Source organism: Girardinichthys multiradiatus, chromosome 13 (genome assembly GCF_021462225.1).
Source record: "Girardinichthys multiradiatus isolate DD_20200921_A chromosome 13, DD_fGirMul_XY1, whole genome shotgun sequence".
NCBI lineage: Eukaryota > Metazoa > Chordata > Actinopteri > Cyprinodontiformes > Goodeidae > Girardinichthys > Girardinichthys multiradiatus.
Genome location: NC_061806.1, coordinates 11,998,127 through 12,008,088, shown reverse-complemented (window position 1 = coordinate 12,008,088; position 9,962 = coordinate 11,998,127). Strand labels below are relative to the sequence as shown.

Here is a 9,962-nt window from a genome sequence, read left to right as displayed (position 1 = left end):
TGCCAGCTTGCACTGTGAACCAAAGCATTTTTTTTTTTTTTTAGATGTACACATTTACACACAGAGAAATCACACCAAGCTGCACAACAGTTACAGACTGTTGATCACTGCAGATCTAGTCCCAGAGGAAGAGGCGTGGCACTTTGAGATGGCACTCTTTAAACAGTGGCTGAGCAGCTGCAACACATCTCACTTGTGTCAGGACTGAAACCAAGGAGGCAAAAGAGCTCTCTCAATTGGAGGGCCTCCTAGAGGACAGTGAGCGTGATACACATGAAGTCACACGGTTTATTTACAAAGTGCTGCTAACATTACTTGCTGTAAGACAAGGCAAGGCATTTTTTTTTCCAATAAAACCATTTATGCACATTGTACATGTGTTAGGAGCGACCGTGACTCAGTGGGAAGAGTAGTCGTCTAGCAATCCAAACGTTGTGCGTTTTATTTCAGCGTCCTCCTGTCACATGTCAGTGTCCCTGGGCAAGGCACTTAACCCTTTAAGCTGCCTACTGCATTGCTGAGTGCAGCTGGGTGAAGGTGGCACTAGTGTAAAGCTCGTTGGACTAGAAAAGTGCTATATAAATTTAGTCCAGTCAAAACAAAGAGGCAAACTAAGAATCAAACAGAAGCATAAAGACATAATCTCATAAAAGGAAAAAAACATCATGACAAAATTTCAGCAATTAGAAAGTTTAAACATGATAGAACTGATAAAGAAATTGTTGACCATTACTTTTTTAGGACTAGAAATAACATTTCTGCATTGATTTGGAGGGATTTCTGACCCATCCACTTAAAGATATTTTGGAGACTATGGCGACTTGGTGACAGAAATAAATCATCAGCATAGATATTGCAGTAGATGTTTTGCTATTCTACAATCTGAGCTAGTGGCATCATTTATACGTTGAATAAACTTTTTTTGCCAAGAAGTTTTTTATTCAGCTATTGTCACCAGTATATATATATATATATATATATATATATATATACATAAACAAATAAATACAAATAAAAATCATTAAAGGGTTCACATTTTAATATTGACTGGTGATTTATATACCCCTTTCAAATTTATTGTGACAAGTTATGATAAGCATGTACTGAAAGCAAAGTTTAAGGACATTTGCAAGATGTCTTGTATTTTCTTTTTTTCTAAGTGTTGTATTTTATTTTACTTTACAACAATCTCCTTTAAAAATGGGACATTGGTTCTTGGAAACCAGCCCTTTGACAGCGTTTAATGAAGGCTGGTGGTTTTATTTCAGTGCCTCTAGTGGCAGAGCAAAGTATTACATGGACAAACAAGCTTCTCAAAAATAAACTGCTCAAATAAATAAAGGGAACACTTAAACAACACAATATAACCCCAAGTAAACCAAACTTGTGTGAAATCAAACTGTCCACTTAGGAAGCAACACTGATTGACAATCAATTTCACAGCTGTTGTGCAAATGGAATAGACAACAGGGGGAAATCTTTGGCGATTAGCAAGACACACTCAGTAAAAGAGTGGTTCTGCAGGTGGGGACCACAGACCACTTCTCAGTACCTATGCTTTCTGGCTGATGTTTTGGTCATTTTTGAATGTTGGTGGTGCTTTCACACTCGTGGTAGCATGAGACGGACTCTACAACCCACACAAGTGGCTCAGGTAGTGCAGCTCATCCAGGATGGCACATCAATGCGAGCTGTGGCAAGAAGGTTTGCTGTGTCTGTCAGCGTAGTGTCCAGAGCCTGGAGGCGCTACCAGGAGACAGGCCAGTACACCAGGAGACGTGGAGGAGGCCGTAGGAGGGCAACAGCCCAGCAGCAGGACCGCTACCTCTGCCTTTGTGCAAGGAGGAACAGGAGTAGCACTGCCAGAGCCCTGCAGAATGACCTCCAGCAGGCCACAAATGTGCATGTCTGCACAAACGGTTAGAAACCGACTCCATGAGGATGGTATGAGGGCCCGACGTCCACAAATGGGGGTTGTGCTCACAGCCCAACACCATGCAGGACGCTTGGCATTTGCCAGAGAACACCAGGATTGGCAAATTCGCCACTGGCGCCCTGTGGGTCAGTAACGGTGTGAGATGGCATTTCTTTGGAGGGTCGCATGGCCCTCCATGCGCTCGCCAGAGGTAGCCTGACTACCATTAGGTACCGAGATGAGATCCTCAGACCCCTTGTGAGACCATATGCTGGTGGGGTTGGCCCTGGGTTCCTCCTAATGCAGGACAATGCTAGACCTCATGTGGCTGGAGTGTGTCAGTAGTTCCTGCAAGATGAAGACATTGAAGCTATGGACTGGCCCGCCCATTCCCCAGACCTGAATCCGATTGAGCACATCTGGGACATCATGTCTCGCTCCATCCACCAACGTCACGTTGCACCACAGACTGTCCAGGAGTTGGCGGACGCTTTAGTCCAGGTCTGGGAGGAGATCCCTCAGGAGACCATCCGCCGTCTCATCAGGAGCATGCCCAGGCGTTGTAGGGAGGTCATAGAGGCACGTGGAGGTCACACACAATACTGAGCCTCATTTTGAGTTGTTTTAAGGACATTATATCAAAGTTGGATCAGCCTGTAGTGTTTTTCCACTTTAATTTTGTGTGTGACTCCAATCCAGGCCTCCATTGGTTAATAAAATTTGATTTCCATTGATGATTTTTGTATGATTTTGTTGTCAGCACATTCAACTTTGTACAGAACAAAGTATTCAATGAGAATATTTCATTCATTCAGATCTAGGATGTGTTATTTGAGTGTTCCCTTTATTTTTTTGAGCAGTGTATTTTTTCTCACTTGACTTTAAGGGGCTGAGCAAAAAATAAATAAATAACTTATATTGAAATATTTTATTCTATTTTTTTTACCTGCCTTTCACAGCTTCCACAGGAGATATACATTCATGTTTAAAATAAACTTGGCAAACACTTTCTAAACTTTTACTTTGAATAAATAACAAGGGAGGTTTCTATGGACTTACATCTCTAGAGCTCCCACAAATCTAATTTATACATTATGTATATACGGGTTTCACATGATTATAATAAGTTGTTGTAGCTCAGTTAGTGGAAGAAACAGAAGTATTGCTCTACAGTCAAATTCATGGGATTTTTAATGAAGCATGTTCTCATGGCTTTTGTAGGACCAGCACCAGCTCAGTTTCTTCATACTAAAACAACAGGGGGGAAAATTAAGAAATACATCACAAGTGAATATTCACAGATGTTGTCATATGAGTTTGATAGTTAAGCTGTGAAATGAGACAAGCAACTTGAGGTTGACGTATTACCGTAAGCATATGTTGACAGAGGCTGGATTTACCTTTTGTCCTCCTCTTTGATTCCTTGCAAAAAGCCAGTCCATCTGTCTCAATCCAGCGGAGTTTAAAGTCCTTCAATTCGTCAGAGTTCAACTTTGCATGCAACTAAAACAATAAAAACCCACAGTGTTTAATATGTTAATGTTCCCTAGATCAGGCATTATGTTACCTGAGACAAAACTACAATGCTGTTGTAGGATGGGTGAGCTACAATCCAGACTTCTTGTACCTGCTCTAAAATCTGCTGCTGGATCTGAGGATCAGTCAGGTCAGCCTCAGACTGGAAATGCAGCTTTAACCTCCTCCTTGCTGGAATCAGAGTCTGACAAATAGTCGTGCTCTTAATTGCAATCAACATGTACTTTGTAGGGCCTTGTTCTGTAAACAAAAAGAAACCAAGATATCATGTTTACTTAACTTAAAGTGTGGGTTTGGATTTCTCTTAATTTAAAATGTATTATAGTTCCCTTACCTGTAAATAGACATATGTCATATTTACTCTTCATGTTGTCAAAAATGAAAATAAATCCTAGGAGAGGTGGAAAGCTAACATGCTATTCAAGGGTACGTCATCTGTTTTAGCTGACTTTAGCAGTTTAAAACTGATACGTGTAGTCTCTATACAACTTTTATGAGGGGCATTATACCAAATAGAGGCTATATGTATATATTTATATCTGTTTGCATAATTCAGACCTGGTCTAGATTTGAAAATATTAGCTTTGAATTCAAGCTTTTACTCTACTCTTACATATTCTTATTAAAATTAGTTGTTGCATCATCATTCTACCCTGGTAATTCATTCATTCAAATAAATCATTAAAATCCCAAAGCTAATGTGACGTTCCTGCCAATGATGTGTGCATGTAAACGTCTAAGTGGAATTGGGTTTTCACTGAAAAACTTTACTAAAAGATTTATGAGAATTACCATGCCTTAGTGGAGACCACTGTAAAGGAGCAGAAGCTATGCCTCATCTTTTAGTAACTAAAAAAGTGCTGACTTAGTTTAATAAACCCAAACATCTTACCATGGAAGCAGATGAAAGGACGTTCTGAGTCTCAAATCTCATCTCGCCAAAGCCCAATGTAGGTAATCACACCCCTCTTTGGAATCTTTGTTATCAGGCTGGTCAACACTCCAGTTGCTGAAATCTTCATTGCTGTTAAAGTCTTAATCTCCCATTGCCCACTTCCAGCTCGTCATGCTTTCATAAAGCCCGATGCAGGCTAATTTTTTAGGTTCCTGCACTTTTAGGAACAGCCTGTCTTTTTCGTGCAGATTGTCTATAGTGGCCAGGTCCGCCACACCTCTCTGCAGTACCGCTGAGCTTCAGCCCACAACTTTGGGCTGCTCACGTAGTGGTACTCTCAAGAAAGGTTTGCGGACAAAAAAAAACCCCTGCAGGACAAGAGAGTTTATAAAGTTACCAAAAATGTGCACAAGAAGTAATTAATAACTATGTTTTTTTGTTGTTGTTTGTTTTGCAGGAACTTACCCGAGAAGGTGAAAACAAGCAGTGGTGTCCTGTTCATCCTGTAATTTAAAGGTTATTTTTTAAAGAACGTATATATAGGAAAAGGAACATACAGATATGGCTTTGAACATCACAAAGCCTTATCAGAGTACCAAGATAACTAAATAATAGTTGATTTCTAACCTCTGAAGTGTAACTAAGTGAATGAAAATAGCATTATAATAAGGAATGCTCAATAGGCCTACGTGGACTTGAAGACAGCTCCAGTTCTTGTTTCTTGCTGATATCCTGCTTGAATTGTGGGCCTGATTAAAAAATACTCTGTCCTTAAAGATGAATTGTTTACCTGAATTCTGTTACTCCCCCTTCTCATTAGTAGTTATGCAAAGACAGAGTAATTTGCTGCTCACAACTTTTACAACATTTAATAGTTGTTAACAATGTAGTAAACCCAAAGAAATTATGTATTTTATTGATTTTCATTTTCAAAGCCATCTATTGTCTATATCTACTTATCCTTGCAGCGTCGTTTGGAGAGGTGTGGTACATCCTAAACAGGTCGCCAGCCCATCAAAGGGCAACACAGAGGTACACAGGAAAACATACATGCACACACACACCTCTACCAAGGGCAGTTTTAGACTGTAGGAGGAATCTGGAGTTCCCAGAGAGAACCCCAGCATGCACATGGATAACAAGCAAACCCCATGCAGAAAAACCCCAGGCCAGGAGTAAAACCCAAGGCTTTCTTGCTGCAAAGCAACAGTTCTACCAATTGCACCACAATACAGCCCCATTTTTAAATCAGGTTCAGTATAAAAACGTTTAAATACAAAGAGGAACCACATCTTAGGCCTTGGCTTTAACAAGGTACTGTAGCTTCATATAATGATGCTGTTAAAATCAAATTGCAAATTTTTCCATCAGCATTCTCATCTTAAAGGATCCAACAAAATGCAACAGTTGGATTTCATCTATGTTTTGATGTGCCTGCCCTGATTGGCTGTTCTCTTTTGATCTCTCTCAACATTGGTGGAGATTGTATTTTTCTGAAGTGACATTTTTTTCTGTTGCTGTGTGATACCAAAAATCACACACAGGCAATGCTGTGAAAAAGTATGTGCCCCCTTAAAAATTCACTTCCATGTTTCCGATCATCAAACAAACTTTTATATCAGACGAGAGATCATTTTATTTAAGACATGACTGGACAAATATAGAGCATGAATGACCTGTTTAAGATCCTGCCGCAGCATCTCAATTGGATTTAAGTTCTTGAGCCGTTCAGAGTTGGAATTTGTCGTGTGCTGTAGTGTGATCATTTCCCTGCCGCATAACCTAAATGCTTTTGAGCTTAATGTAACAAACCAATGACTGGAAATCTTTCTTCAGGGTTTTCTGCTAGAGAGCAGAATTCATGGTTCCAAGGTCCTTACGCTACAAAGTAGTCCTAGACATCACACTACCACCACTACCATGTTTGACTACAGATGTGATTTTCTTTTTTCGGAAATGTTTGTGTTACTTTTATGCTGGATGTAACGCCTTCCAAAACGCTCCAGTTTTGTCTAATCGGTCCACACAATATTTTCCCAAAAGTCTTAGGGGATCATCAAAATGTTTTTTGGCAAATGTAAGATGGACCTTTGTGCTCTTTTTGAGCCGCTGTGCAATTGGCCTGGCAACTCTCCCACCGATGCTATTTTTGCATCAGTGGAAGAGCTGCATGCCTTATTTACTTTAACTCAGGTGAGTGATGCCTGCAGTCCTTTAGATGTTCTTCTGGTTCTTTTTTGACCTCCTGGATGAGTTGCAAATAGGTTATTGAAGTAATTTTGTGAAGGTACACCACTGTTCCATATTTTCTTCATTTGTTTGTATAATGGCTCTCACTGTGGTTTGCTGGAGGACCAAAGCATAATTATCTAGATCAGTTTTACCTTTTTCTTCCGGTTTATCTGGCATTTTACATATTTTACTCCAGCTAATCTATAATGCAATATAATTTATTTTATTTTCCTTTAAACAAACTAAATGTAGGTTTATTACTACATAAAGTACAACAAAAATTTGCTCATAAGAAATCCCTAAAAGTGTCGATATAAACATTTTCACAAATTGTGACGCTAATAAACACATTCAATTAGGCAAGTTTAAGATAATTTAACATAGTTTGACATTAAGTGAAGGAACAAAGTCACAACTGTTTCCAATGAATTTATGAGGCACCACTCAAACATTTTGCGTTCCAGGAATGACAACATGTTCATTGTTATATCTTTTTATTAAAACCACACTTGCATGTTATTATATCACTCAAAGAACTTATTTGTAGTCCAACAAACAAGCAGTAAAAATTACATATAAACAACATGGACAATAAGGGATTTTAATGTAAGCTTTAAAGCAAGTCAAATGGTTTATAGAACTTATGATACCATGTGTAACATAAAAACATCATATAAAGAGTAAAGCAATTTATTTCCATAATTTAAATCAGGAAAATTCACATCATTTTACAATTACTGGTCTGAGATTTGTAGTTAAAAATGTTCAGGACATTTCTAACCCAGTCCAACCTGTAAATGTTATGACCCGCCTTAACAGTTTGGACCAGAAAAAATGTTGCAGGATTTATTAAGTACATATAATTTATTTCTAGACATTTAGAGAAAAAAAAATGTGGATCCACTTATTTCAGAAAGGCTTTTTTATCTTTTATAACATATCTGAAAAGTAATTTTAGTTCAGCAAAAAGAGCAAAAAAGAAAAAAAAATCCTTGACTGACTTTGTGGCAAATGTGTTGATATGAACTTCTGCAGCTTAGGCTTCAGACTCAAATGTAAAAAAAAGTTGAATTGTTCTCATGTTTTCTTCTTTGGTTCCCTGTGAAAAATCTGTCCGTCTGTCTCAATCCAACAGAGCTTGAAGTCTGTTAAACTCCCAGTTTCCATTTTAGCATGCAGCTAAATGACAGATAAAAAAAAATATGTGTCATGTTGTTGCATTTTAGCAACTTTTTCAGGATAGATTGTTCTTGAAGTGGCATTTTATTGATCGGCTTTGAGCATTGTAAATCTCATCTGTAATCCTTAACCCTCTTACCATCTTTGATTTGTGTAACTAACGGATTAGTGTCTCTCAAAGGTGGAAGCTAACAAAAAGTAAAAAAAAAAAAAAACAGTACAGTATAAAATCAAACACACTAAAGCAGTTAAAATCAAGAATTTATATGCTTCCCTATTCTACACTCTGTCTGAATATGCCTAAGAGGTTCTTTTTGCCTGGGGGTGTTTGATAGGGAAATCTCTTGTGAACTACGTGACATCTCAGTGTTTGGTTTAAAAAACACAGACTTCTATGTAAGTAACAATACAATACAAATAATGATAGCAGCTGAATTATTTATACAATATGATTTGCATAAACAAATATGACACATTTTAAATCTGAATAGTTTTAAGATTTTAATAACCTGCTTTGGTCTGGTACTTCTCAGACTTGTCACAATCAGGTTCAGGTAGGGCTATAAAAAAATATTAGGTTTCTGCTTATGTTGGAGGTACTGTTTTTCACAAATAGTTTTATTTTTACTTTTTTATGCAATAAATGGCGATTATGTGAGGTTTTTGTTCATTTGCAGTTAGATTTTAAGAATTCTTTACTACCTACACCTTTGTTGGTGGAGATGTTTTTTGTTTGAGGAAGCCTCAGATATTGACTGCTCAAAACCTCTCAACAAAATCCCACTTTAACAAACTCTACACTATGACTTTAAATATACTGACATTATGTGTTAGATTTCCCAAGATAGAGAGAAAACAGCAAATTGAGGCTCACTGTACCTGCTTTAAAATCTGCTGTTGGATGTGGGGGTCAGTCAGGTCGGCCTCAGTCTGGAAGCGCAGCTTTAACCTCCTCTTCGATGGGATCAGAGTCTGACAAATAAACTCATGCTTTTCACTACAGTCAACATCCCACCATGTTCCTGTGGCTGTTTCAACTGCAGCACAGGAAGTCATGCTGGTGCCACCACTGTTGTCAGGCTGGCCCAGCCCCCAGTTTTTGAAGGTCACTGGGCTGCTGTCAGACCAGTTAGCCCAGAGGTCTCTGTAAAGGCCAATCCAGTGGTTCCTCTCAATCAGTGGGTGGATTTTTTCGTTTATAGTCATGTTCCATACTCTGACCAGGTCTGTGTGTTTGGACCGACAGTAGTTCTTAGCATCTTCCCAAAACATGAATGTTTGCACTACGATGTATTTAGAAGCGTCTTGTTCTAAAAGAAAAAAAGAGAAAAACAGCAAGAAGTAATTTTTTCCTGTTTTCCTATTTTTAATATTTAACACTATCTGACCTAATGATTTTATATTTGATGGTTTGATTGATCATCCTACCATCAAAGCAGATAAAAGGGCGCTCTGTGTCACAGATTTCATCCCGCCAGCCCCCTGTCAAGTTCATAACTATGCAGCTCTGCTTGCCGTCTTTGTTGTCAGGCTGATTTGGTTGCCAGGGTGGGAAACCGTTTGTACTGGCCAAGTCATCAGCTCCCATAGTCCATTTCCAGCCCGTCGTGTTATCATAAAGCCCAATCCAAGCAAACTTTCCAGGTTCTGATAGGGCAAGGAACAACCTGTCATTTTCTTCTGGGCTGTCTATGGTGGCCAGGTCACCGTACACCTCTCTGCAGTACTGCTGAGCTTCAGCCCACGTCTTTGGGCTGTTCACATAGTGGTACTCTCGGAAAAGGTTTGTAGACAGAACATAAACCCCTGGTGGGAAAAGAATAATAAAGGTTTTCTCCAAAAATTCATACATTTTACACAATGTAATAGCTATAAAACCTTTTTTGATTAAATGTAAAAAGGATTTCAGCTTTCTCTTAACAGAAACTCACCTGAGAAGGTGAGAGCAAGAAGTAGTGTCTTCCTCATTGTGTAGATCTAAACAAAGACATATACAGAGAGGCTAAGTACAAGTTTGGCAAGGCAGTGAAAGAGGCCAAACGACTGTACTCTGAGAAGCTCCAAAACCAGTTCTCAGCCAACGACTCTGCGTCTGTCTGGAAAGGGCTCAAGCAAATCACCAACTACAAGCCGAAAGCCCCCCACTCCATCAACGACCGACGCCTCGCCAACGACCTGAACGAGTTCTACTGCCGCTTTGAAAGA

General features: G+C 39.0%; 1 protein-coding gene across 1 annotated transcript; it reads right to left on the bottom strand.

The window, feature by feature from the left end:
- Window positions 1-8,886: 8,886 nt before the first annotated feature.
- LOC124879385 (C-type lectin domain family 10 member A-like) lies at window positions 8,887-9,725 on the bottom strand. Its single transcript, XM_047383928.1, has 4 exons — window positions 9,689-9,725; window positions 9,186-9,563; window positions 8,973-9,067; window positions 8,887-8,901 (listed from the first exon to the last, which is right to left on the bottom strand). The coding sequence occupies exons 1-4, from the start codon at window positions 9,723-9,725 to the stop codon at window positions 8,887-8,889; spliced, it is 525 nt and encodes a 174-aa protein (XP_047239884.1).
- Window positions 9,726-9,962: the final 237 nt, after the last annotated feature.

Bases quoted from the DNA above. Each gene is read 5' to 3' on its own strand.
- LOC124879385 (XM_047383928.1), bottom strand. From the start codon at position 9,725: ATGAGGAAGACACTACTTCTTGCTCTCACCTTCTCAG. The intron at 9,564-9,688 runs GTGAGTTTCTGT...TTTTCCCACCAG, and splicing joins TCTTGCTCTCACCTTCTCAG to GGGTTTATGTTCTGTCTACA. The intron at 9,068-9,185 runs GTAGGATGATCA...TTTTTCTTTTAG, and splicing joins CCCTTTTATCTGCTTTGATG to AACAAGACGCTTCTAAATAC.